This window comes from Lepus europaeus, chromosome 23, assembly GCF_033115175.1.
Source record: "Lepus europaeus isolate LE1 chromosome 23, mLepTim1.pri, whole genome shotgun sequence".
Classification (NCBI taxonomy): domain Eukaryota; kingdom Metazoa; phylum Chordata; class Mammalia; order Lagomorpha; family Leporidae; genus Lepus; species Lepus europaeus.
The window spans coordinates 19123509-19151313 of NC_084849.1; the positions used below are offsets into that span (position 1 = coordinate 19123509).

The 27805-nt window shown below is 54.5% G+C and overlaps 1 protein-coding gene across 3 annotated transcripts in view; it reads left to right on the forward strand.

Moving 5' to 3' along the window:
* Positions 1-27556, forward strand: part of GRK3 (G protein-coupled receptor kinase 3) — a 135753-nt gene extending 108197 nt beyond the window's left edge. For all 3 annotated transcript variants that reach the window (XM_062181953.1, XM_062181954.1, XM_062181955.1), the window contains 8 exons: positions 9910-9976; positions 10432-10532; positions 13637-13703; positions 15961-16056; positions 19574-19736; positions 22803-22939; positions 24807-24920; positions 25557-27556. In XM_062181953.1, the coding sequence (XP_062037937.1) occupies positions 9910-9976; positions 10432-10532; positions 13637-13703; positions 15961-16056; positions 19574-19736; positions 22803-22939; positions 24807-24920; positions 25557-25718 (907 nt within the window). In that variant the 3' untranslated portion in view covers positions 25719-27556. The remainder of the gene's footprint in view (positions 1-9909; positions 9977-10431; positions 10533-13636; positions 13704-15960; positions 16057-19573; positions 19737-22802; positions 22940-24806; positions 24921-25556) is intronic.
* The last annotated feature ends 249 nt before the right edge of the window (positions 27557-27805 follow it).

The following is a 27805-nucleotide window of genomic DNA, read 5'->3' on the forward strand; positions in this document are numbered from 1 at the left end:
CCAGGGCAAAGCCAGGAGCTTCTTCTGGGTCTCCCATGCGGGTACAGGGGCCCAAGGACCTGGGCCATCTTCCACTGCTTTCCCAGGCCATAAGCAGAGAGCTGGTTCAGAAGAGGAGCAGCTGGGACTCAAACTGGTGCCCATATGGGATGCTGGCACTGCAGGCGGGACTTAGCCTACTACACCACAGTGCCAGTCCCTGTTAATTTGTTTTTAATTTGTGTTTATTTTCATTTTATTTGGAAGGCAGAGAGACAGACAGACCTTCCATCTGCTGATTCACTCCCCAGAAGCCCACAGCAGCTGGGGCTGGGCTAGGCGGGGGCCAAGCTGAAGCCAGGAGCCTGGAACTCCATCCCCGCCTCCCCCATGGGTGCTGGGGAGGCAACTGCTTGAGCCATCTTCTGATGTCTCCCAGGATGTGCGTTAGCAGGGAGCTGGGACTCACACCAGAGCCTCCCATGTGGGCCGCGTGCATCTCCAGAGGCGACGTCACACCGTGGCACGTTCCTGCCCCTGCTTCATGTTTTCAGACTGATCCTATACTTGATCCCTGTCCTGTAAACTACCTGTGATGAAACAGAGTGGGAAAGATTGTGGGAGGAAGCCACTCCCCAGATACGCTTTCATCCTGACCACCACCGCTCACGTTAATGCTTCCATTAAGTTGAAGTTTTAGACAGTTTCCTGGAGAGCTTACGTTTTCAAAATAGCTTTTTTTAAAAATTCTTCACTTACAGTGATACCCAAAGCCGTTTATATTAAAATTTCCTGGCCCAAACGTCCCTGTCACAATTGCAGCAGGGAACACACAGCTCTGTGTGGGAGCCCAGCCTTTTGCCTTCCACCACCGCTGCCTCGTCTCGTTACATTCACACGTTCCGCAGAGAGGCTGATTTCCATGTTCTCCCCAGGCCAGGTCCCCAGCACCCTGGCTCTTTCCCCAGGACTCCGCTAATCCAGTTGTTCTCTGCTCACTGTATATGCTCGGGATCTGAAATTGCATTATTGCTTCGAAAGTCAGGGCCTGTTAGTCCGTAATGGGATTACCGTGTTTGTGGAGCCTGGATGGCCTTAGTCCGTGTCTTCAGAGCGGTCTGACCTCATCAGTAGGCTTACGTGAAACAAGCCAGACAAAGCTGCTTCCTGCATGGGAGTCTCCCCCACCCTCCCCCCCAGGGCTGTCCCTGTGTGCACAGGGTCTGTGAGGCCCCCATTGTCTTGGCCATGCACCTGTGCCGGAGAAGCAGGTAAAGGAGCAGAACCCAGGCCTGCAGCCTGAGGGGGTGACGGAGAACGCCATGGCCTGACAGCCAGTAGTGAAATGTTACAGGGAGATCTGCAAAGCCTTGCATTTAGGGTCTTGGTTGCTTCTTTGCTGGGTCCTTTTATCTATTTGCAAAAATATTCAGCATGCAGCCGTGGAGGGTCTGGCCTGACCCTGCTTCATGTTTTTTTTTTTTTTTTTTTTTTTTTCAAAAAAATAAAAGACCGGCGGGAGGGAGGTTCAATGCTTAACTGCACGGTGGAGCAGTGTGATGCACAGCGGATGCAGTGAGCCCGGTCATACGTGGCCCTGATTCAGACGCGGAGCACCGAGTGGGAAGCTGTTGAATTCCTCTGCGAAGTCCTGGACGGGGCAGGATCGGGCGAGCTGCTCTGCGAGGCTCCCATCTCGGGGAGTCGCAGCAGATGGCAGGATGTCCATGAGAGTGGCGGGGGGCAGCTGGGCTGGTGCGAGAGCCGGGCACGGGGGCTTCTGCAGAGGGAGTGCCCAAGTGGCGTGGCGCTCAGGTGCCTGAGAGTGGGCTGCAGCCTTGGGAGGGCATCTCCCTGAGCACATCCATGCCGCGTAGCTCCAGGTGATGGGCGTCTCAGGGCGTGGAGCCGCCCAGTGGGGGACGATTCTGTCTCGGGCATCGGCGCCCTCCCCATCTGGTGGCCGCGCATTGAGACTGAGCAGAGGGGCTCCTTCCAGTGTGTGACAGCACGAGAAGCAGCTTCCGCTCTGGGCTTCGTATCTGACGTCCTTGCTTCTGTGGCTTCTGCAGGACTCCTTCGTGGAAAGGATAGAGCACTAAAGCTAAAAAGCAGGAAATCGTGCTCGACTGAAGTGATTGGAATTGAACTTGATAAGCATTCAGGGAACACTTGGCCTTGCAGGAGCGTGTACCTGGTGCCGTGGTGGGAGGGGAGGAGGAGGGGGCGAGGGAGGGAGAGGGGTAGGGGCCTGTATAGTTCTTAAGGAACCTGCAGTCCAGGGGGGTACACAGATGTGTCCACACAGAGCTGGTGGTTGGCCGAGCTGCGTGTGCTGGGGGACGCACATGTGGGAGAGGCGATTCTAACTGGGAAGAGCAGGGCTGGCTTCCTGGAGGAGACGGCACAAGAAGCAGGCTTTGGAGGACGGGTAGGAGAATGGTATGGAGACATGGGGCAGGCTGCTGGTCCCCAGTGACCAGTGAGTGGTGGGCGGACTCTCTTGGGACTAGAGGGGGCGCTGGCAAAGAAGGATGGGGAAACCGGGTCCAGACTCAGGTGGACCTTGGACTGAGAGGCACCGGGCACTGAAGGCTTTCTGGCAGATGGGAGACGCGTCTGGGTGCTTTCTGAGGGACCGAGGCATGGGGTGGGAGTCGGAACCCTCGTGAGAGCCCGTGGGCGATGGAGCTTGGGCAGCGTGCTGCTGGCCTGGGAGAAGGGAGGTGACCAGCAGCCTCACGGGGTTGGGGTCTGCACGTGACAGCGAGTCTGCCTTGGTTTGCTCTCTTCCTTAGAGATGCTTGGGCAGGAGGTGAAGATGGGGCAAGTTTAGGGTGCAAGTAATCGGAGGACATTGAGATCTTTACCAAAATCCATAGTTGGAAGACACTGGAGTTCACATGAAACCAGTGCCTGTCGAGTGCTGTCCGCTGGGGTTGGCTGGCCGAGGGGCTGTGCGTGCGAGCCTGTGTTGCTGTCACTGGAAACGGGCTGTACATGGGGACCCCGCCATGATGCCCACGCGTGTCCTGTGTGTTTTTCCTTCTCTCTCTGGAGGGGACCCCCAGCGGCTGTTTCCTTGGGCACAAGAGGCCCCAGAAACTGGAACAAAAGGACCAGGAGGTGGGGTGGGCAGAAGTCAGCCTGTGTCCTCCTGTCCCCTGACCATCTTGTGGGGTGGCTGTCACCCAGGCCTCGTCCTCAGCTCCAGGGGGTGCTTGGCGATGTAGTTGTCATAACTTGGACTGCTGCTGACCTCTACTGGGCAGAGGCCCGACATCCCACAGTACACAGGACAGCCCCACCCACCCGCCCAACAGTCAGCTGCCCCCAGGGTCGACCACGCTGAGATGTAGAAACCCTGGAGTGTGACAGGTCCCCGGGGCTGAGCCGCTGGTCACCCATGGCCTATCTTCTCTTTATTTCCTGTGCTTTCAAAGTCCTCGCAGTGACCAAGGCTTCCTCCCACCCCACTTCCGCTAGAGTACTTTCCTGCACCCCTCGTTTGTCTCGGCACCCCAGGGTGCCACGAGACGGTTGGGAGAAGGCTGCTGGGGTAAAGGCTGGGGTTGTGCATCCCTGGCCTCACAGCGCCGAGCCGAGCCATTCAGGCGCCACGCCTGTGGGCGCTGGGCCCCGCTTCTGTGTCACAGGACGTGTCCCGGTGTTTCAGAGTGCGCGCGTGTGCAAGTCCGTGTGCCTGCTGCTCCTCCATCTGGGCTTAAGGTGTCCGCCGAGGAGGAGAAAGGATCCAGCAGTGGCCTGGGTCTCAAGTTTGTCGCCATTGCTTGGTTGTCCCTGGAGCTGTCACGCGTAGGGAGAGCGCATGGGGGGTGGCCTGGAGCTCCTGGAGCTCTGCCTGGGTCCTCGAGATTGCTCCCTGTGGGGATAAAAAGCAAGGTCTATAAATATTTTGGCAGCTACTGGCTCAGGTTCAAGACACACACCCCGTGTAACGTGCTATTTTCTTGGTACCCTGACGTTGATTTCTGGTGGGAGATTGGCATCTGTCATTACCAATGAGTTGTTTCTGCACTCACTGCTTCCCCGTGAACGTGACACATCCAGCATAAGGCGTGCGTGGGCGTTGCCCCGGCACCTGGTCTCTCTCAGCTCCCCCCCCCCCTCCGGGGGGAGGGGCACCTGCTGCTCTCTCTGGCCTCCCGGAAGCCACGCTTGACCACGGCACTCGCGGATTCTGTTCCCCCCCGCGGTGCCGACAGGCCGTCCCCGGCTCCTATTTAAAGCGGCTGCGTCAGGGAGCAGCTGTGAGCTCACGGGGCCTGCGAGCACCGCGTGCCCGCTCAGCGTGGAGATCATTACCGCCTCAGGTCTTCTCAGACATGTTCCAGAATAGAAACCGAATCTTCGGCTTTGTTCACAAGGCATAATCGGGCCCGCGTTGGAAACAGATGTGCGCTGAGAGTCTTGTAGCTTGAAAGACCCAGCCTGCTCGCCGGCAGAGGACAATGGAGACGGCAGAGCCGCCTCCTCGGACACGGAGCTGCTGTGCTCACAAGCGCCATTTGCGATGGCCTGGCCCAGGCGCTCGCTGGCGATGTTTGGCACTGCCGACTCGAATTCCAGGCCCCTGTCAGGCCTCCCTGTGGTCTCGTGAAAGGGTTTTTAAATTGAGCCCAGGCGTGTGTAAGAGCAGGCCTTCTGTGCGCGGCTGGGGTACCCATTCTGTGGATAACCAGTCCACTAAAGTGAGTAACCCCGTGGATAACCAGCCCACCTCAGTAACCAACCCCATGGATAACTAGTCCACTTCAGTGAGTAACCCCGTGGATAACTAGTCCACTTCAGTGAGTAACCCTGTGGATAACTAGTCCACTTCAGTGACCAACCCCATGGATAACTAGTCCACTTCAGTGAGTAACCCCGTGGATAACTAGTCCACTTCAGTGAGTAACCCCGTGGATAACTAGTCCACTTCAGTGAGTAACCCTGTGGATAACTAGTCCACTTCAGTGACCAACCCCATGGATAACTAGTCCACTTCAGTGACCAACCCCGTGGATAACTAGTCCACTTCAGTGAGTAACCCCGTGGATAACTAGTCCACTTCAGTGACCAACCCCATGGATAACTAGTCCACTTCAGTGACCAACCCCATGGATAACTAGTCCACTTCAGTGACCAACCCCGTGGATAACTAGTCCACTTCAGTGAGTAACCCTGTGGATAACTAGTCCACTTCAGTAACCAACCCTGTGGATAACTAGTCCACCTCAGTGACCAACCCCGTGGATAACTAGTCCACTTCAGTGACCAACCCCGTGGATAACTAGTCCACTTCAGTGACCAACCCTGTGGATAACTAGTCCACCTCAGTGACCAACCCTGTGGGTAACTAGTCCACCTCAGTGACCAACCCCGTGGATAACTAGTCCACTTCAGTGACCAACCCTGTGGATAACTAGTCCACTTCAGTGAGTAACCCTGTCGATAACTAGTCCACTTCAGTGAGTAACCCTGTGGATAACTAGTCCACCTCAGTGACCAACCCCATGGATAACTAGTCCACTTCAGTGACCAACCCTGTGGATAACTAGTCCACCTCAGTGACCAACCCCGTGGATAACTAGTCCACTTCAGTGACCAACCCTGTGGATAACTAGTCCACTTCAGTGAGTAACCCTGTCGATAACTAGTCCACTTCAGTGAGTAACCCTGTGGATAACTAGTCCACTTCAGTGAGTAACCCCGTGGATAACTAGTCCACTTCAGTGACCAACCCTGTGGATAACTAGTCCACCTCAGTGACCAACCCCGTGGATAACTAGTCCACTTCAGTGACCAACCCTGTGGATAACTAGTCCACTTCAGTGAGTAACCCTGTCGATAACTAGTCCACTTCAGTGAGTAACCCTGTGGATAACTAGTCCACCTCAGTGACCAACCCCATGGATAACTAGTCCACTTCAGTGACCAACCCTGTGGATAACTAGTCCACTTCAGTGACCAACCCTGTGGATAACTAGTCTACTTCAGTGAGTAACCCTGTGGATAACTAGTCCACTTCCGTGACCAACCCTGTGGATAACTAGTCCACTTCAGTGACCAACCCTGTGGATAACTAGTCCACTTCAGTGAGTAACCCTGTCGATAACTAGTCCACTTCAGTGAGTAACCCTGTGGGTAACTAGTCCACCTCAGTGACCCCCCATGGATAACTAGTCCACTTCAGTAACTAACCCCATGGATAACCAGTCCACTTCAGTAACTAACCCCATGGATAGCTAGTCCACTTCAGTAACTAACCACATGGATAACCAGTCCACTTCAGTAACTAACTCCATGGATAACTAGTCTACTTCAGTGACCAACCCCGTGGATAACCATCCCACCTCAGTAACTAATCCTGTGGATAACTAGCCCACCTCAGAACTACCACTGTGGATAACTAGTCCACTTCAGTAACTAACTCCATGGATAACTAATCCACTTCAGTAACTAACCCCATGGATAACCAGCCCACTCAAGTGACTGACCCCGTGGATAACTAGTCTACTTCATTAACCCCATGGATAACCAGCCCACTTCAGTAACTAACCCTGTGGATAACCATCCCATCTCAGTAACCAACCCTATGGATAACTAACCCACCTCAGTAGCTAACCCCATGGATAACCAGTCCACTTCAGTGACCAACCCCGTGGATAACCAGTCCACCTCAGTGATCAACCCGTGGATAACCAGCCCACCTTGGTAGCCAGCCCCGTGGATAACCAGCCCACCTCAGTGATCAGCCCCGTGGATAACCAGCCCACCTCGGTAGCCAGCCCCGTGGATAACCAGCCCACCTCAGTGATCAACTCGTGGATAACCAGCCCACCTCGGTAGCCAGCCCCGTGGATAACCAGCCCACCTCAGTGATCAACCCCGTGGATAACCAGCCCACCTCGGTAGCCAGCCCCGTGGATAACCAGCCCTCTCCTGATGGTGGTTTTAGTCCCTCTCTGGGGGTGGAGCCCTCCCCGCGCGTCACTCCTCGAGGACCCACCTCTTACTAGCAAGAGGGTGATGAACTCTCCACGCGTGCTGCGGAGTGGACCCTGCGACCGTGACGGGGTGAAGGAGTGGGGCCCATGGCTTTGCCCACGGGAGCCGTGTCAGCGGACTCACCAGCACACAGGAGCTCTTCCTAGTCTGACGTTGGGAACCCTCGTAGGGCGGGGAAGACGTGATGCCCACGTCCCACGTGGGAGTGCTGAGCCCTACCTCCTGATCCCAGCTTCCTGCTGGTGCAGACCCTGGGCGCCAGCAGTGCCGGCTCAGTGACTGTGTTCCTGCTGCACACAGGAGGCCTGGATGGAGCTCCCAGTGCTGCCTGTTGCTGGCCTTTGGGGATTGAACCAGAGGATGGGAGCTTTGTGTGTTTATGTTTCCCTCTTCTCTTTCAAAAACAAATTACTTTAAAAAATTGTGGGGACTGGCGTGATACAGCAGGTTACACTGCCACCTGCAACGCTGGCATCCCGTATGAGTAGTGGTTCACGCCTGGCTGCTCTGCTTTCGATCCAGCTCCCTGCTAAAACTCCTGGGAAGGCAGCAGAAGATGGCCCAAGCGCTTGTCCCCTGCACCCACGTGGGAGACTTGGATGGAGTTCCTGGCTCCTGGCTTTGGCCTGGCCCAGCCCCAGCCATTGAGGCCATTTGGGGAATGAACCAACAGATGGAAGACCTCGATCTCTCATCTCTGCCTCCCCACCTTAACTCTGCCTTTCAAATAAATAAAATCTTTAAAACACCACAGGGTGGAAACAGATGTCAAGCAGAGACACTAAGATTTTAATACAGTTTAACAAGTTTTTATTCCTTTTCCCTAGAACTGTAAACATAATATTTCTGTGGTTTTTATATAAAAGAATGCTACAAGTATGACACACTTATGATACATGCTTTAGAATCCTATCTTCCACTTTACAAGCTGTTATCATCCTCTTTGTATTTGAATCACAGTGATTATACCTTTCTCTCCTTGGAAACAAGACAGAAAAGGTTTCTCTAATCAAAATCTATTTTAAAGATCAGCACATACTCGTGAGTTGGTGTTAGTTCGCCTGGTTTTGCTTTTTTTTTTTTTTTTCCCTTCTTTGAAGAGTCGGGCATTGCTCTGTGTTTCATGGCTCAGTAAGGAGGAGAGCGCCCTCTCTTGTGCAGACAGTAAGTGCTGTGGAACGCAGCCGCGTCTCCCGGGGCCCCGTGTGTGAGTCCGTCGCTCCAGAGCACAGCGGCTCAGTCCCTCTAAGTAGCAGCACAGGGGGCGGCGGTGCTTGAGTTCTTTTTGAGAACCCCTTTGGTCTTCAACGTTCTGATCTAGTTAATGAACCTAACAGTCAGCGATGTTTTATACGACATCCAGTCATAACTTTATGAACATGTCTTCTTGCAAGAAAACTCAATCCTACATCTCCCTCCTTTAATTTTTGCATGCATAAGGCCATATTCTAATCCTGGATACTTAAGTCATCTTTGTTCGTTTCTCAGTTGTGACTTTATTAGGCCCCTCCTGTATACCGTCAGTGTCTTGGCCGCTCACATGGGCATTGCTTTAGTTTCTCGTTCACTTGCGCTTTGGCACACGGTGGTGTGAGCTCCATTTCCCAGGTGGAAGATTGACGTGGAGGGCTTGTATCAGGCTCAAGCCAGGAAACAGTGACGTTGCAGTTTGGACCCAGCTTTTCTGGGGCTGCCTGCGTGGGTCACGCATGCAGCGAGAGCTTGCAACCAGGAGGGTTAGATGGGGCGTGATGCGTTGATCTCCAGAGGACGTGTTACTGCTTCAAAGTGCTAGTCCTTAGGGTTAAGTCGTGTTCATCTTGACCCTGTTTTGGTTTCACGGCTGTTCCTTATGTTGCTTTAGAGACCTGAAGAAATTCTGTGAAGGCTGTCAGCTCAGAGGTGCCTGTGACGAGCCGTATGTGAATGATGTTTGTTTGCACGACTACCTGTTGGCTAACTAAACAAATAATAAACACGTGCTTCTTTCTCATGTTACCTTAATTGGAAAGATGTATTTTTTAAAGATTTATTTTATTTTATTTATTCAAAAGACAGAGATACAGAGAGAGAGAGAGAGAGAGAGAGAGAGAGAGAGAGAGGTCTTCCATTCTGCTGGTTCACTCCCCAAATGATCACAATGGCTAGAGCTGAGCTGATCCAAAGCCAGGAGCCAGGAGCTTCTTCTGGGTCTCCAACATGGGTGCAGGGGCCCAAGGATTTGGGTCATATTCTACTGCTTTCCCGGGCCATAGCAGAGAGCTGGATCAGAAGAGCAACTGGGATTTGAACCAGTGCCTATATAGGATGCTGGCACTGCAGGCTAGGGCTTTAACCCACTGTACTACAGCCTGTTTGTTTTTTATTGATTTATTTGAGAGGTAGAGTTACAGAGAGAGGGAGAGACAGCGAGAAAAGTCTTCCATCTGCTGGTTCACTCTTCAAGTGGCCACGATGGCCAGAGCTGAGCTGATCCAAAGCCAGGAACCAGGAGCTTCCTCCAGGTCTCCCATATGGGTGCAGGGGCCCAAGCACTTGGGCCATTTTCTTCTGCTTTCCCAGGTCATAACAGGGAGCTGGATCGGAAGAGGAGCAGCCCAGACTCAAACCAGCACCCATATGGGATGCCGGTGCTGCAGGCAGAGGCTTAGCCTACTAAGCCACAGTGTCAGCCTCGAAAGATGCATTTTAGTGCCGTGTTTTCACACAAGTGAGGATCAGGCAGTTCACGAAAGGTATAATTCTGGCTCTCCTTGGTCACTGATTTTTCTCTAGGAACAATAAACATTTGCACCTTGTGCCTTTGTGTGTTTTTGAGTGAACAATGGCCCGGCGTACAGCCCTTCCCAGACACAAACCGGTGCTACGTGCCGAGTTACCTGATGGCATATTTTAACAGAATCTTCTTTCCTTTTGCAGCCACAGCCCTTTCAGGCAGCACAAAACCAAAGACAAGCACGAGATCGACCGGATGACGCTCACCGTGGTAAGCGGCCAAGAAGTTGCCTTCCTGGTTGCATCACAGCTCTCCTGTTTCTCCCCATTACTAATAGAATGACCACAACGTAAAACACATAAAGCAACGCAAAACACTAGAATGTGTACTTTTGCTTTCGTGACCTAAACGAAGCCACAGTCCCCAGAGGAATTTCTAAAAGGAAAATGCCCAGGAAGAGATACCAGGGCCACAGACTCAGCTTTGCTAACGGACCAGCGTAAGTCAGAAGCAGAGCTGAGAGCAGAAGCATGCAGGCCAGGGGGCCTGGGTCCTGCCCGACCCCAGCCCGGCCCCTGCCAGCCTGTCAGCAGCTTCTGAGACCCCTTGCTGCTGCTTGAGAGCACACGTCCCTTGCAGGTGCACCTGCTGTTCTGAGCACCCCTCTTACCCAGGGTAAGCGGTGTGCGGATGGCCTCGAGCCCCCTCCCTCTGCCTCTCCGCAGAACGTGGAGCTCCCTGACACCTTCTCCCCGGAGCTGCAGTCTCTCTTGGAAGGCCTGCTCCAGCGAGACGTGGACAAGCGGCTGGGCTGTCACGGAGGCGGGTAGGCCGTCGTCCCCGCCCGTCTCTGTCTCTCCCGGGAAAGCCCAGCGGTGGTTTCTAACGGAGCAAAGGTCATTCCTGCTCCTTAAAGCTCTCCCACGGGGACCCAAGGGGAAACCTATCCACGCAGGAAGTACACGCGCACGTGTTCCTGTGTGTTGTGTTGTCAAGAAGTCGGTAGCAGTTTTATCTTTAAAAATCGACTTTGGTCGCGTCTGCCGTGGCAGTGTTTCCATAGCCTGACCAGGTTCTCCAGCGCCGTCTCGTGCTTTCTCTGGAACTGAGCACCTGCTAGCGTGTGCATGCTTTTGGCCGTAAATGCTGATTCCTAAGGAACCTGCACATTGTTCCTGGTCCCCAAACCCCCAGAATAGTGGTCTCTGGAAAGCTTATAGAAGGGCAGCTAATAACACCTTCGCCCTAATCTTCCCCACCCCCAGGCTTGCTTCGCATACAAATAACGTTTAACTGAGCGTTACGTACATGTGTGACACGTATGTGTAGGTGTGTGCGTGTTCTTAGCTGAGTGTCACTTGCATGTGTGGCATATGTGTATATGTGTGTCTGCATGTTTTAACTGTTATATGCACGTGTGGCATGGGTGTGTGTGTGTGTGTGTGCATATTTTTTGGAGCAGTAGAGATGCACACATGCATGTTATCCCTGTCTATGTATAGTATATAGATGGCTAAATAACATATCTTTCACTTTGAAAAATTGCCTACTGGTGCTACCACGGCTGAAGAGTCCACTCACTCAGTATCCTCTATAGCCGTATCTTTCTGCCACCACTCGAAAGAGCTAAATGACTGTTTGTGGCTCCTCTTGCTTACCTTGGTACCTTTCAGATGTGTCCTGGTCCGGTTGTGCCTTTTCCCAGGAACCACGCGCAGTTACCTCTTTTTTTTTTTTTTTTTTTTTGACAGGCAGAGTGGACAGTGAGAGAGAGAGAGACAGAGAGAAAGGTCTTCCTTTGCCGTTGGTTCACCCTCCAATGGCCGCTGCGGCCGGCGCACTGCGGCCGGTGTACTGTGCTGATCCAAAGCCAGGAGCCAGGTGCTCATCCTGGTCTCCCATGGAGTGCAGGGCCCAAGCACTTGGGCCATCCTCCACTGCACTCCCTGGCCACAGCAGAGAGCTGGCCTGGAAGAGGGGCAACCAGGACAGGATCGGTGCCCCGACCGGGACTAGAACCCGGTGTGCCGGCGCCACAAGGCGGAGGATTAGCCTAGTGAGCCGCGGCGCCGGCTGTAATTTCTTTTTAAGAAAAAAGTATTTATCTTATTTGAAAGGGTTACAGAGAGAGACATGGAGAGATTGCTCTTCCATCCTCTGGCTCACTCCCCAGATGGCCACAACGGCCAGGACTGGGCTAGGCTGGAGCCAGAAGCTTCATCCAGGTCTCCCACGTAGGTGGTAGGAGCCCAAGCACTTGGGCCATCTTCTGCTTTTCCCAGGCTATTATGCAGGGAGCTGGATCAGAGGTGGAGCAGCATACGGAGTGGTGGCAACGCAGGCGGCAGCTTTACCTGCTACGCTGTGTCACCGGCCACAGGTTTAATTTCTTCACAATAGACCCCTTCAGGGATTTTCCACACCCACCTGCAGGTGTCTTGAGGGAAGTGAGTATAGTCCATGTCGTGTGTACATGCTCAAGTCGGAGTGAGAGGCTCCCTCCGCTGGATCTCAGTCCTGTGCCCTCTTCCCAGGCCTCACGTGCGCCCATGAGCAGCCGGTGCTCAGGGCTGGAGCTGTGCCTCCTTGCCGTCAATCGCTGCTCCTCTGTCCACTGCCCAGCCTGAGGGCTGATGGCCTCTCCCACTCTTTGTTGTGGGCTTAGACCTCCGTGTTCCACTCCTGTCCTTTGAGTGGCTGTTGTCAAGGAGCAAAGCCGCTTACCTGTGGCTCCATCCCTGGCTTGAACCAGAAAGCCTCCTCTCCAGGGAAGCTTTTTTATTTATGTATTGCAAAGAGTTAGAGAAATCTTCCATCAGCTGGTTCACTCCCCAAACGGCCCCAGTGGTCAGAACTGGGCCAGTCTGGAGCCAGGAGCTTCCTCTGGGTCTCCCATGTGGGTGCAGGGGCCCAAGGACGTGGGCCACCTTCTGCTTTCCCAGGTGCATCAGCAAGGAGCAGCTGGGACTTGAACCGGTGCCCAAACGGGATGCCAGCAACATAGGTGGCGGCTTTACCCGCTGCACCCCAGTGCCGGCCCCGCCTCTCTAGGGTATCTTTAATTGCTTGGATACATGCAAGCAAAGTTCTTGTGTAGTTTACCACATTTAATATTTAGACACTGATGGACACGTCGGGCAATGAAGGTACACAGGGACTCTGACGTGGGCTCCATTCATTCACTCACTCACTCATTCCCATTCATTCATTCAGGGACTGTGTGCACTCACCATGCCCCAGGGTGTGATTTAGAAGATAACCATGACCTTTGAGAGCGCTTGTTTCTCTGGTTGATAAAGGGCTTTGGCATACACGCTAGTATTCGATTTCTTGTCTGCTCCCGAGTAACTATTCAGTGCTGATTCCTGTTATCTTCCTACCTTTGCTGTCCATCATAACCCGTAGACATTTGCTTAGTGTGTAAATCTCCAGTTTAATTCTTCCATAAGTCATGTTCTCATGGCTACAGGATTATCCTGTGCAAACACGCGCGCTTCAGAGAGTGCATGGAGAAGTCGCATTATCTTTTAATTCTATTTTTCCGTGAACTTTTTGAGGTCCCTCCATATGGATAGATACATAAATCAGCGTGTATACATACACATGTGTGTGCATAAGCACGTTGTTCTTTCCACTTTTAAGGTTCTGCGTGTGGTCGTCTACACACGTATGCATGTGGTGTGTGTGTGAGAGAGAGAAATCCTTGGACCATCTGAAACTAGAGGACACGTCCTAAATAAATGGCCCTGGGCACGGCGTGCGGTGTTTCTAGACGTCACCGCCTCCCCTGCGTTGGCTTCCAAGAAGCGGATTTTACTTTCTCGAAGAGCTGGCCGTGGTCCCGCCGTGTTCTCTGGCGAAGGGATTTCTTCCGTTCCTAAAGGCGGACTCGGCCCCGGCGCGGCCTGACTGTGCCTGTGTCTTCCCCAGGGCGCAGGAAGTGAAGGAGCACAGCTTCTTCAGAGGCGTCGACTGGCAGCACGTCTACTTGCAGAAGGTACTCCCTGCGCGCCCCACTCTGGGGACCGGAACCGCCCGCGCCGCTCCATGCACTCCTGGCTTCCGGGTCTGCCCCCCGCTGGGGTCCTGCCTGGGTCGCTGTGTCCTCAGAGCACCGCTCCCCGGCTGCTGCTCCCTTGGGGACACCTTATCCTCTAGGTTTCCCAGCACGGGGGCCCCTGTACCTGCCTGTTCCACCCCCTTCACGCATCCCCCTCTGACCCTGCAGCTGCCGGCCCTGTTGGGTGTCTGAACTGAACATGTGCGGATGTGTTTTTTTTTTTTAAAGATTTATTTATTTATTTGAAAGAGTTACACAGAGAGAGAAGGAGAGGCAGAGACAGAGAGAGAGGTCATCCATCCACTGGTTCACTCCCCAGTTGGCCGCAGCGACCAAAGCTGCACTGATCTGAAGCCAGGAGCCAGGAGCTTCTTCTGGGTCTCCCACGCAGGTGCAGGGGCCCAAGAACTTGGGCCATCTTCTACCTGCTTTCGCAGGCCATGGCAGGGAGCTGGATCAGAAGCAGAGCAGCTGGGTCTCCAACTGTGCCCATATAGGATGCCGGCACTGCAGGTAGTGGCTTTACCTGCTACGCCACAGCCCGGGCACCCAGGTGCAGGTTTTATCTTTTTTTGGTCGTCCTTCTCTGTGAGCAGTGCAGCACAGCGTAGCAGCTCTTCGTGTACATCTGCAGTGTGTTCAGTTGGAAGTGATCTGGAGGGGCACGTACGCAGCTTACGTGCAGCCCCTAGGCCGTTTGCCATGAGGGACTCGGGCATCCACGGCTTTTGATGTCCTCAGGGGGTCCTGGAACCAGTGTGTCCCCCCGCAGGTCCTGTGGGATGACTGTAAAAGCATAGAGGACATCTTCTCTACAGGTTAGCAATGATAACGGATCTGCTGTGTGCTGAATTCAAATGTCCGTGTAGTTCAGCCTCTTCAAAAGTTCGACCTTGTCTCCTTGAATTCTGACTACGGATCCATGGCTTACATGGTTGGATCTGAAACTGTACAGGAAACTTGGGTCCTAAACTTCGATGTCTTCTAGTCCTGTGCCACGTAATTTAAAAAGCTACCATGATTTGTCCATCAGCATCGTTTCCTTTCTTCCCTCTAAGGTGTATCGAGTTCTCACTGATAACGGACACATCCACAAGACGCTGGTTAGCAGTTTGGGACTCGGCGTGGTCTCGGGCCACAGGGGAGGGGTGGTTTTCTGTAGCGAAGAGAGGCTGGGCTGCCAGTCCTGCCAGGACGGCGTCAGAGGGCAGCTTCCTGCTCAGTCACCAGTGGCCGTGGGCTGCTCGCCGCCTAGGCCTGGCGGTGGGCTGCGGCTCCAGCACCTTGAAGGTGCTCCTGCTTTACCCGAGAGCACGCACTTGTTTCACATGGCGCTAGTGGTGGGCGATTGGCGCCGCCTGGGGTCACGTGGCCGCTCTGCTCCCAACTCCGGCTTCCTGCCGATGTGCGAGCACGTGGGTTCCTGCCATTCACTCGGGAGACCTGGACTGAGTTCCCAGCTCCTGGCTTGGGCCCATCACAGCCCCAGCTGTTATAGGCTTCTGGGGTGTGACCAGCAGATGGAAGATTTCTCACTCTGACTTTCAAATAAATAATAATTAATTTTTAAAGGTGAGCAGAGGGCATATGAAGTCTTGGACTTTGTTATATTTAAAACTGATTTAAGACGGGTGTTGTGGCACAGTGAGTTAAGTCTCCACTTAGAAGGCCTGCGTCCGAGTTCCTGATTCAAGACCCGGCTGCTCCTTGCTTCCAACCCAGCTCCCTGGTAATGCACTTGGCAGTCAGCGGATGATGGCTCATAGGCTTGGGCCCTGGCCACCCACATGGGAAACCCAGATGGAGTTCCTGGCTCCTGGCTCAGCCCTCCCTGGCTGTTGCAGGCATTTGGGGAGTGAAGCACTGGATGGGATCTCGATCTCTCTGTGTGTCTGTCTCTCCTTCTATCTCTCTCTGTCACTCAGCTTTGAAATAAATAAATAAATCTCTAAAATCCATTGAAGACTTTGGAACGTGATTCCCCACCCTTTGCCCCCACATTTGTCTGGAGGGTGGGCTTCCTCTGGGGCCGCTCAGGGCGAAGGCTCTTAGGTGGCTCACGTGCTGCGGTTTGTAGAACCCCGAGAGTCGCGTTTGTTGGGGTCCACGCCGTGCTCCCTCGGTAGACCATCAGGTTGGGGAGGGGCCGTCGGGGCCATCTGGTCACCGCGCCACTCTGCCTTGGCTCTTCCAGTACCCACCGCCCTTGATTCCTCCCCGCGGAGAAGTCAACGCTGCCGACGCCTTTGACATCGGCTCCTTTGACGAAGAGGACACCAAAGGCATCAAGGTACCCGGGGCGGTCCCTCCCCCTCGGCCCGGGCCAGGGGAGTGGGCTGGGTGTCAGTGAAGCGTAGGGACTGCTCTGCTCTCGGGCGGTTTGTGGACTGCAGCTTTCCCGTGACTGTTACCTGCGTAGTTGAAAAGCATGTAAGTGAGGGCCCTGAAATAGAACCCACAAAAGCTTTCTCTGCATTGAAGTTCACGTTCAAGTAGTATTGGTGTGGAAGAGTTAGGCTCGAAACACACCTGGCGTGTAAATGAAGCAGGGAACCGGGCGCGTGTGTGGGAGCCGAGCGCGTGTGTGAGAATCGAGTGTGTATATGGGAACCGGGCACACTTCGCCCGCTGCCCAGCAGCCCGTGTTAGATCACCCCTTGTTGGGAGGGAAAGAGCAGACAGAGTGAATCACTTGGCATTTGTCAATCAATGGTGAAATAATCCCCCCTTTTTTTTTTTACGTAATCCCCTGCACTTCCACACTCCCCTCTTCTTGTTAGTTTTCCGAGACAAGAGGATACTTAATTAACCACAAAGAATCATGGGAGAATGATCCTCTGTTGGATGTCACTCCATGGCAATGTCCCGCCCACCCCGACAGCCAATCCCCCTGTCTCCTTTCAGCCACCTGTCTTTGCACCCTTCTCAGGCAAGCCCCCCTCAGTGTCCCCACCTGGTGGTACCCCCACACAAGGCTGCAGCACATCCACGTCCCAATATCATCTTCCTGCCGATGTGCACTATGGGAGGCAGCAAGCGATGGCTCAAGTGCTTGGGTCCCAGAAGCCACCCTGAAAACCTGGCTCGAGTTCAGGGCTCCTGGCTTCAACCTGGTCCAGCCCTCACCACTGCAGGCATTTGGGGAAGGAAGCAGCAGATGGAGGATGCCTGTCTTCTTTTCCTTTCAAATAAGTAAAAAGTTAAAACCACGCGCACACACACGCACACATGCACACCTGTGAGGTGCAGTTAAGAGAGTGACAGTAAAATGCAAGGGAAGGCTTGGCAGGACCAGAGACACACAAGAGCCTGCCCCGAGCCTGCCCCAGGGATGGCGCGGCTGGAGGAGGCCGAGAGGACCACTGGTTGGCAGAGCCACTGCCAAGGCCAAGGGCTGAGGCTGGGAGCCTCGGGGAGCTGCAGAAGAAGTGGGAGTGGGGAGGAGAGGCTTAGGCAGGGAGGCCGTGGGGGTGTTCACAGGGCCCACTTCTCAGGAGGTGAAGGCGCAGCAGACAGGCCAAGGCCACGGGTGTGTGGGGAATGCTGACCACACCAGAGAGCCCCTCCTGTGGGCTGGAGACTAAAGCCCATGGCTGTGCACCCGACGAGGCATTGCTGCAGTCTGAGCAGTCCGTACCTGGCAGGTGTGTGATCCCTGCGACACACAGGGCTCCGGGGAACAGTCCGCTTAGACAGCTGTTTTGCAAGGGTGACTGCTGTCGCCATAGACTGTTGTCATCAGATGTGCTCCTGTCCATCAAAGGGAGCCAGAAATAAAGCTGCAGGTATGTAGGGACCTGTGCAAGTTTTTGAAGTTATAAAAGATTTCAAACTGGGAAATCTTGTGAATAAAAATCTAGGCTTCGGTACAGACCAAACTCAAGTCTGCCACTTGTCAGCTCAGCACCTTTAGGCCATTCTAGAATCTTGAGTTTCAGTCTTTTCACCTGTAGAATGGGTGGCTTCGTGGTCGCGCCTTCTCTGGGGATAAGTGAGACAACCTGTTTCAGCCTCCTGGCATGTAGCCCGTGCTTAGCACCCTGGCAGCGCCTATCATATGGGTTCATTAACTTTTTATTTGTTTGAGAAGCAGAGACAGGCAGACAGAGCGAGTTCCCATTTATTGATTCATCCCCCAATGGAGCTGGGAACTCCATTCAGGGAACCCAGACACTTGAGCCATTCCCTGCTGCTTCCCCCAGGGGGCGCAGTGGCAGGAAGCTGGAACTGGGAGTGGAGCTGGTTCTCGAACCCAAGCAAGCACTCGGTACGGGTGCCAGTTCTTCTGTTGTTTCCTGGATCTACTAAAGGGTCGTGGGCGCTTTCATTCCCTTTTAAACAACCAGTCGGCTCTAAGCGGCCAGGCTAAATGTCCCCCAGGAAACTGCACCCTTGGAAAGGGGTGTGGTTTTTGTTTTGAAGATTTTTTTTTTATTTGTTGATTTAAGAGGTAGAATTACAGATAATGAGAGAGAGAGAGAGAGAGAGAGAGAGAGAGAGAGGTGTCTTCTATCCACTGATTCATTCCCCCAGATGGCTACAATGGCTGGAGCTGCAATGATCTGAAGCTAGAAGCTTTTTCCAGGTCTCCCATGGGTGCAGGGGCCCAAGGACTTGGGCCATCTTAAGCTGATTTCCCAGGCCTGTTAGCAGAGAGCTGGATCAGAAGAGGAGCAGCCAGGACACCCGTATGGGATGCTGGCACTGCAGGTGGAAGCTTAGCCCACTACACCATAGCAGCGGCCCCAAGGGGTGTGTTTTGAGTCAGTGTCTTTACAGTGTGTCCCTGTGTGCCAGCTCAGGCCTCGGGGTCCACAGCACCTTACCACTTGCTCACGTGTGTGCACGCATGTACACGTGAGTACATGTGCATATCACGCTCAAAACGCGGGAGGACCTCAGCGTGGGGCTCGGGAAGAAACAGCAGCAGAGATTCTCAAACCAAAGTGGCCTCCAAGTCGACGTGTTACCGTACTAGGTCAGCGAGACCAGATGGGGACCTGCCCAGGTCAGGACGTGCGGCACACAGTCATTTGCCCAAGGGCTGTGGGCTTCCAAGCAAGTGGCCAGGGGCGCTGTCTCTCCCCTTGAGCTCTTAGGGGAGTGGCCGTATCAAGTCTCTGCGGAGGCCCGAGTCGCTGACAGCAGAGGACCAGCAGGTTTCTGTCGGGAGGCGGTGGCACAGGTGCCTTTGGCTGTTCCCGTGGCACGGTTCGCAAAGCACAGCCACAGCGACGTTTCCGTTACAGCCCCTCTTAGAGGCCCTGTTGCCCAAACCACCCATGGGTGTGGGGCGTGGTTCTTACACACGCGATTCCACTGCTAACCTGCGACTAGTTGGAAAGGTCTTGGAATGAATGGAAAAGTCAGCCAGGTTTTCCTGGCTTTCCCGTTCAGCTGAGGGCCGAGTCAGGCCACTTGGCTTCTCCTCTGTGACCGATTCGGAAACCTTAGGGGTCTCTATTCCTACTCTCATAAGCGTCCTCACCATGATCGGCATGGTCTTCATTTTGGGGGGGGGGGTCCGATTCTGTTAATACTTCAAGGAAAACCCTGTCTGTGTGAGTTTTCTTTGGCAAAGTGTCGCGAGGGCAGTCTGGAAGATCAGGCTGGGGCCAGCCCCCGTGGGCCTGGGAGTAAAGCCCCGGTCTGTCCTAACTGCGGGTTATCAGCAGTGGTCACCTGTCACTCGGGCATCGTGCGCAGTCCTCCGAGGACGCCCAGCCCCAGGGCTGTGCCGCCGCGGAGTCTGTTTCTTTGCGAGGAATGTTCGATCACCAACGTGTTTGCTTTCTTGCCATCGTAAGCTGCTGGACTGCGACCAAGAGCTGTACAAGAACTTCCCCTTGGTCATCTCCGAGCGCTGGCAGCAGGAAGTCGCCGAAACGGTGTACGAAGCAGTGAACGCGGACACGGATAAAATCGAGGCCAGGAAGAGAGCGAAAAATAAGCAGCTTGGCCACGAAGAAGGTAAAGTCGTCACGGGTCTCCGTCCGCTTCTGCCGCAGCGCGTTTGCCAACGCCCCTGTAGAGCTGAGGAAGGGTGTGGGTCCCAGAGAATCTTCTAGTGGAAGAAGGAGGTGATGCCGCGTGTGGTTGTAGTTGGATGGGGGTGAGCGAGCTCAGCGCGGTATTTCAGAGCACCCAGTCAACACATATGTCACAGGGCATGGCCACAGAACTGCTCCCTCAGTCTGTGCGCTGCTCTTGGAGTGCTGGGGGCGGTTTGGAAGTTTGTTCCTGTAAGATTGCTGATTGCCGTGCTGGGACTAGAGCCTGCTGTGTGTGTGAGCCGGGTGTGAGCCGTGCACGCACACAGGGCACTGGGCTTGGTTTCCTGCTGCTACTGTTACCATCGTGAGAATCTCACAAGGAACCTGCATTTTCATTTTGTGCTGGCTGAGCCAGTCGTAGCGAGCACCTGGGTGTGACATTGTCACTTGTCAAGACACACAAATCTATAAACACGTTTACATTACAGCATTAAAGAATGGCCAATTATATATTTAAAGATTTATTTATTTGAAAGGCAGAGTGATGAGAGAAAGAGAGAGAGAAAGAAAGAGAGAGAGAGAATCTTCCATCGTCTGGTTTATTTCCCAGATGACTGCAGTGGCTGGGGTTTGGCCAGGTTGAAGCCAGAAGCTGGGAGCTCCATCTGGATGTCTTATGTGGGAGGCAGGGCTCCCAGCACTTAGGCCGTCTTCTGTGGGCTTTCCAGGTTGTGAGCAGGGAGCTGGATCAGAAGTGGTACAGCTGACACTCGAACCAGGTGGCAGCTTAACCCATTGTGCCACAATGCTGCCTCCCAGAAAAACTGTATATTTTTGTATAAACCATCAAGTGCACTACTAGGCTTTCGAAAGTAGAAAACATAACATGGAGTGTTAAGTACGTCAGTTATTCTTGACCCACTCAATATTGTTTCCGTTGCTTTTCCTAAGATGGTGCGAATGTTGGATATTTAAGCTTAATGCAGTTGATGATGACGCTGGTAAGACAGCATTTCATGGTGCCCCGAAGAGAAGGCCCTTGTGAGGTCAAGCTTGTCTGACAGGAGTGACCAGAACACTTCCATTCTGCTGAGTGGTCACTTTGGCCAGATGCCGTGGGACTCACTGGTCTCACCTGACCGTTTTCCCGTAGTGTTTACCATCCACGTGCAAGGGTGCCCTCCAGCCTCCACGACTTGCTGCTTGCATGAAGGTTGGCAGAGTGCACCACAGGAGCACCCCGTACCCCTGCTCGCCCCGGTCCTGCAGGGACTCCGCCATTGAGCTCACGCTGCCTTGTGCTTGCTGGAGGTTTTATTATTTTTAAGTACTCTCTAAAAAACGTTTCGTTATGCGTTTGAAAGGAAGAGAGAAACAGAGAAAGAGCGAATCTCTGGTTCACTTCCGAAATGCCTACAGCAGCCAGGGCTGAGCCAGGCCGGAGCGGGGAGCCTAGAACGCCGTCTTCGTCTCCCGCTGGGTGGTGGGGTCTCCGGTACTAGGACCATCGTGTGCTGCCTTCCCAGTGCATTGGCAGGGTCAGAGGTGGAGCAGGTGGAACTTGAAGCCATCCTCTGATGTGGTGGCTCCACTGCTGCTCCAAACGCCTGCCCCCGGGGTGGATTTTACATGTGACGTTTTACACTAGGGGGAAGGTGGGGTGTCCCTGGGATCCCGATAAACTGGACCCAGGAAAACTTCGACATTCATGACCGTGTTGGACCGCGGCCTCTTGGTTAGAGCTTTGCTTGGACAGAATGTCCAACAAGTTAATGCATTTGTCTTTGTGTGTTAGTAATTTGTGCGTAACTAGATCTTGGTTGATAACCTCAGAGGTCTCCTTTACGGAAAAATACGGCTTAGACTACGATTTTTAAAAGATGTGAATTGTAAATATACTTCGATTTTTAAAAGATGTGAATTGTAAATATACTTCGGAAATGCAAGCTTTTTTATTATTATAACGGCACCCCCAGGAGGCCCCCTCTTCATCACTGCCCCTCCAGGGCCTCTCTGCCCTGTTCTTTTTCCCTCCCGCTTGTCCCCCGTGGCCTGACGTGGACTCTTTCGGGGTCACAACCTTCTGCGGGTGGGGATTTTTGTCGTCATCGTTTAGTGCCAAATTGGAAGGGCTTCGAACCTGCCTAACCCCTCAGCATTCACAGCACCACGGTGAAGGAGCTAGCAATGAATGGATGATCTGACAGTCACCAGCGCCTCTGAGGAAGCCTTGAACGTGAACCTTCTGTGGGGTGGGCACTCGGTGCAGGGGTGGAGTCGCTGCTTGGGACACCTGTCCTCACATCAGAGGGCCTGGTCTGAGTCCTGGCTCTGCTCCTGACCCCCGCTTCCTGCTCGTGCACGGCCCAGGAGGCGGCAGGTGCTGGCCCGCGTACCGGAGTCCCTGATGCTCCCAGATGGGGTTGTGAACCCCTGGCTTTGGCCCGTTCTAGCCCATCAGTGGCAGGCATTGTGGGATTGAATCAGCAGATGGAAGATCAACTCAGTCTCTCTCTCTCTGCCTTTCAAATACAATGGAAAACTTTGAAAAATCAACCTTTATTGTAAGACACGGTACTTGACGGTAAAATGTAATTCTGTAAGATGTAGAATACCCTCCAGTGGAGGCATGAAGCACTTTGGCCCCCGTGTGAGGTGAGGTCAAGGCAGAGGTCCCCGGGGGCTGGCTGGAGTGAAAAGAGCCCCCGATCTCAGATGCCCCTACACGTGCTTAACAAAATACCAGAGCCGGGACAAGCTCCTGCCCTCCGCGGGTGGTCAAGGCACAGCCTGGGGTTCCGAGCTGCTCAGGGGGCACCGTTCAGTATGTGAGTCCAGAGGGCAGGGGAACTGCCCACCCCCGCCTTGACGCTCGCAGCTCGCACAGGTGTCCAGCCTGACACGGGGCGTTCTGTCCCGTGTCCGTGTCCCCTTGCGAGGGAGGGGTTCGATGTTCCCCAGGAGGAGGCCTCTGGTTTTCCTGAGAGATGGCCGGACGCCGCATTCCCGGCCGGGCTCGCTCAGGGTCCCTTTCTGGCCGCAGACTACGCCCTGGGCAGAGACTGCATCATGCACGGGTACATGCTGAAGATGGGCAGCCCCTTCCTGACGCAGTGGCAGCGGCGCTACTTCTACCTCTTCCCCAACCGGCTCGAGTGGAGAGCGGAGGGCGAGTCTCGGGTGAGTCGCGGCTGCCTTGCCAGGGGTGCCTCGTCGCGCATGCGCGCTCTCTCCAGCCTGTTTACCCAAGTACCTCCCCACCCCCTCCCCTACACCTGTGTGTGCGTCTTCACCTGGACACCCGAGGTCGCCCTGCTCAAACCCTGACTCTTGAGCTTGCGGGTCAGGCCGTGTCCAGCAGGAACTCAGGAGAGCCTGCCTCTTGGGGGGTGGGAAGCCCACATGGTCAGGGGTTCGAGGCAGGCAGGAGATGCGGTCAGGTGGGCCACGGGCGAGAAACACTGGCCTCCCGAGTGGCACAGGTTTGTCAGATCCGCTGCTCTGTGTCTCTAGGGCTGCGAGCAATGGCAGTGGCTCTGAGCCTCAGTTTCCCCATCTGGGAAGTGGGACTCAGAAATCATAAAAGCTGCAGGGGTTTTTTGCATGTTCTGCAGGTGTTATTTTTTTTTAAAGTTACAACCTCAGTCTGCTTAGTCATCTTTGGGTGTCGTTTTTAGAAAGAGGAAACCAGGGAGCCCAGAGAGTGGGGGCCTGGCCCCCAGTGACCCCACTGCTCAGCTGTGGGGTGAGGTCTGCCTGTGCCCTCCCCTGGTCACACAGCTTCTGCACGTGTCCACTGTGACAGCTGTAGGTCGGAAACTTGGAAGATGTCGCTCCCGTTGAGAGCTAACGCTGTTGACTAAGATGAAGAGGAATTTCTGATCCACATGGCACCGTGAGGGCACCAAGCGGTCCTGCTGTGTGAGGAGCCGGGGCTTGTCACCCTGGGGTGCGGCGTGGCTCGGCGTCGTGAGCGGGACCGCGGTCCCCAGTGTCACAGCCGTCATTCGTGGCCGTTGGGGCCCCCACGTGCCTTAAAAGTCACCTTTAAAATGTAACACAGCCAGGGCTTGCATTCCCATTATCCTTTCTCAACAAGTGACGATTCCCTGCTGGTGCAGTGTAGACATCGCTCCCCAAGCCCCGTCTGTTTGCAGACGGTGAGTGACCCTGAGCGTTCTTCCCATTTATCCTGCTGTCTGCTGGCAAGTCACTGTCACAGACAGTGAGAGGAAATCTTTTCACCTTTGCATTGGGAAAAAACAAGTGCAAAACGAATTTCCCTTGCTTTACATCACTGCGGTAAGTGACCCCGGGTTTCAGAGTCCCCATGCCTAGCATTCTCGTTGAGAAGCTATGTAAGCTGCAGGAGTGGATGGATGGATAGATGGGAGGAAGGGAGGAAGGAAGGAAACATGGAGTTGTGATGGTAGTGTTTTTCATTTAGGATCCCAGGGGTATTTATCCAAAATGGAACCCAGCATGGAGAGGGACTCCTGACACCATAGCACTGGCCAGAGGCAGCCGCACTGTCGCCCCCTGTGGCTGTCTTGTAAGGATGTCACCTGCCTGTGTGTCTCCATGTTGACATCCAACCATGCGTTTCCTGGGTTGCTGTGTTAGACTGGGCTGTGCACCTGTCACTCACGACGGTCAGCAGGTGGTGCCTCGTTCCCTCATGACTTGGTGGATAGAATTAATGAGTGTGGGACAAGAAGCCTTCCTGCCACGCAGGGCTGTTCACAGACCAGCTCTGTCTCCCACCCAGGGCCGTTCGCAGATCAGCCCTGTGCCGAGGGGCAGCTCTGCTGGCCGGCCTCCCAGGGACGGCTCTGTCTCTGCGGTTTTCTGTGAGGTCCTATAGCTGGAGCTTCTGTCCACCTGCCTTTGTGGCCCTTTCTCCTCATTTCCAGAACTGTCCTCAAACAGAGTAAAACGACATTTTGTCTGAGCGTGTTCTAGGCCTTTGGTATTGTCGCTTTTTAACTCACGAAGCCATGAGGTGATTGCAACTAATGTTTGATTTTTTTTTTATTTTTACGGTTAGCAAAGTTTGCTGACAATGGAGCAGATCGTATCTGTGGAAGAAACGCAGATTAAAGACAAAAAGTGCATCTTGTTCAGAATAAAGGCAGGGAAGCAGTTCGTCTTGCAGTGTGAGGTGAGTTTGCATTTTTCCCCGTGAACTCTGCAGCGCGCTCGGATGAGGAAGTTTCAGGAAGAAGTACACGAAGCGACTTGACTGCGGCAGCTGGAAACCCTGTGCAGGCTGTAACAGGGCCCAGCCCGCCGTCTGCCGTGGGATTCCCCGGTCTCGTCTGCGAGCGCGTTGCAGGGTGAGCTTCGCACGCTTAAGCAAGCGTAAGATGGCAGGGTGGATTCTGTAGGGGCCAGGCAGGGCCCTCTTCGCTTTCTCAGAGTTAACTCCTGAACGCTTTCCTGCTGGTGTATGGCTGTGTGTGTGTGTGTGTGTTACAAGTGTACTGAGAGCCCAACAAGTGGTAGGGGCAGAAGCACGCGTTCAGCAACTCCGTTGCTATGTTACCCACCTGTAGATGTCCCACGGGCTCCAGTGGTCTTAGAAACCGAAGGTCATGGCAAGTGGAGGGTGGTGACTGCAGTGGGGATGGGGGGCAGAGGGGGCAGGGCTTGTGCCCGCCTCGCCCAGGGGGCTTTGGGAGCTGGTGGTCAGCCCCGCTGGGGGGCAGGCGAGTGGGGTGAGTGTCCCCTGGGTGCCCCCAGCGGCAGGTGGCCCGGGCGAACCCGGCACAGCTTCTGCCTTCATGTTCCCACCCAGAGCGATCCAGAGTTTGTGCAGTGGAAGAAGGAGTTGACGGAGACGTTCACGGAGGCCCAGCGGCTCCTGCGCCGGGCGCCCAAGTTCCTCAACAAACCCCGACCGGGCGTCGTGGAGCTCTCCAAGCCACCCCTGTGTCACAGGAACAGCAATGGCCTCTGACACTCCGGGGGCAGACGCGTCCTCCAGGAGTCAGCCCCGGGGGGCCTGGGCCCTTGAATCAGAGCCTGCGGGAGAAGGTGCCCACGCAGGGGTCTCTCCGTGGCTGGCGAAGACCCAAGGCGCCAGGGTGCTCCTAGTAGGAGTGGGGAGCACGCCCCAGCCAGGGCCAGCCCAGCCAGGGCCAGCCTGGCCCCCTGCTGGACAGCCTCTGTCCACGCTCCAAACTACTGAGGGAATCCAAGTTCTTTCTTGGCTACACACTGATTTTGGTATCTATGAACCTAGAACTTGAGGTGACTCCTACGTAACTGTCTATGTCTGGTACCAAACATACCTTGGACTTTCTGGGATGGAACTGAAACGTGTGCAGCATTGGGCGATGGGTTGCCCGAAGCGTTGCCGGATGCCATGGGGTAGCTGGCCACCGCGGGTTCTCCGTGTCCGAGCTCTGAGCTCCGGGCCGTGTTGCTGCTGTGCCCTCGAACCCATGTCCCATCTTCATCCTGGGACTCCAAGTTGAAGATGCCCCCTGGCCAGGGTGCCCTCGGGGCCTGGCACGCCTGCCCCGCCCCCGACATCTGCTCTGAGGGGCCCCCACTTCCCTGGGGGTGATGGGCTCACATTCTCAGAATGTATGGGAGTCGCGAATGATCCAAGACACTCCTCGGTCAATCACTGGAAAGGTTTTGCAGGGATTCCGCTGGAGAACGGTGGAGTTTGAGATTTCAGGGGCAAACAGCGATTTTCAAACCCCCACCCCCCCAACAAGTGCAGTGTGCTATGATAGCCGGCACCTTCCCGCGTCTGTCTCGGGTCCGGACGGGCGGCCGTGGGCTCCTCCTGTCCGACCCAGGAGGCATCAGTCAGGGATGTGTCAAAGAAGAAAAAGAATTGCTTCGTTTTACGTAGTGTCATTTAAGATGAATTTGATCTGGGGAAAAAAGACTGCGGGAGACTGGCCGTGTCCCCACGAGTCAGGGCTGTGCGTCAGCGCGTCCGCCCGCCTCTCCCCGCCACGGAGCACCCCTGGGCACTGCATGACTCTGCCGTAGAGTCCCAGCCGGGCCCTCCCCCGTGCCCCGCTGACGCCGCCAAATAAATGCTGGGTCATAGAAACCAGCCAAGTCCCCCTTTGTCCACAGGCTGAAAAATAATAATAATTTCAAAAGTCCATGCTTGTCCTGTTCTTGGTAGAGTTTTCTTGTATGTCTCTGTTAACGACTAACAGCATAAAGAAGTTGACTCCAGGATTATTTGCAGCCTGCCCTGGCTGTGGCGGGTGATTCCACGGTCTTTGTTTTCCTGACTGCGTGCTCCGCCCAGCGGGGAAGGAAGCACTTGTTCACAGAACCGTATTTGGAGCATTTGGAAGTTCATCCGCGGGAAGGATCTGTGGTTTCGTAGGAACCACTTTGGGGAAAAAATATTGGAGTTCTTTATCCTTCCCAGTTCCTGATTGGGGTTTCAGTAAACACGTCCTCCGTTGCGCCGTCTCCGGGGCACCAGGCGCGTGTACGGTTCACGTGTGTTCCCTGATTACAAAGGAAGAATAGTGTGCAGATTCTGTTCTTTAAAAAAAACAAAACAAACAAAAAACACAGCGCCACCACCAGGGACGGAGGACAGAGAAGCAGTTGCTCTCTTTAAGAGGCGCTGTCTTCCCAGCTGTGGCGCTCACAGCTGTGGCTGTTGAGGGTTCCATGTGCTCATCCCTGCTGGGCAGGCAGCACCCACGGCTCTGGCCTGGCCTCCCTGGGGGCAGGGGCCGGGACTCCAGCCGGAGCCGGGCAGCAGCTCCTCGCGAGCATCTCTGTTCGGAGCCATCAGTGAACTGCCACAGCCAAGCCTTCCGCGAATACGAGTTCTTTCTCTCTGCCTTTCAGATACAATGGAAAAAGGACATTTTTAAACATTTAAAAGGGGTGCACGTTTGGCACAGCAGTGTAGACGCCGCTTGGAGGACACATCTCAACATGGATCGCAAAGTACCTGGGTTTGAAGCCCGCCTCTGCTGCTGGTCCCAGCTTGCTGCTAGCGCGCACCCGTGGGAGGCAGGGGGGTAGCACAAGGAACTGGGTCCCTGCCAC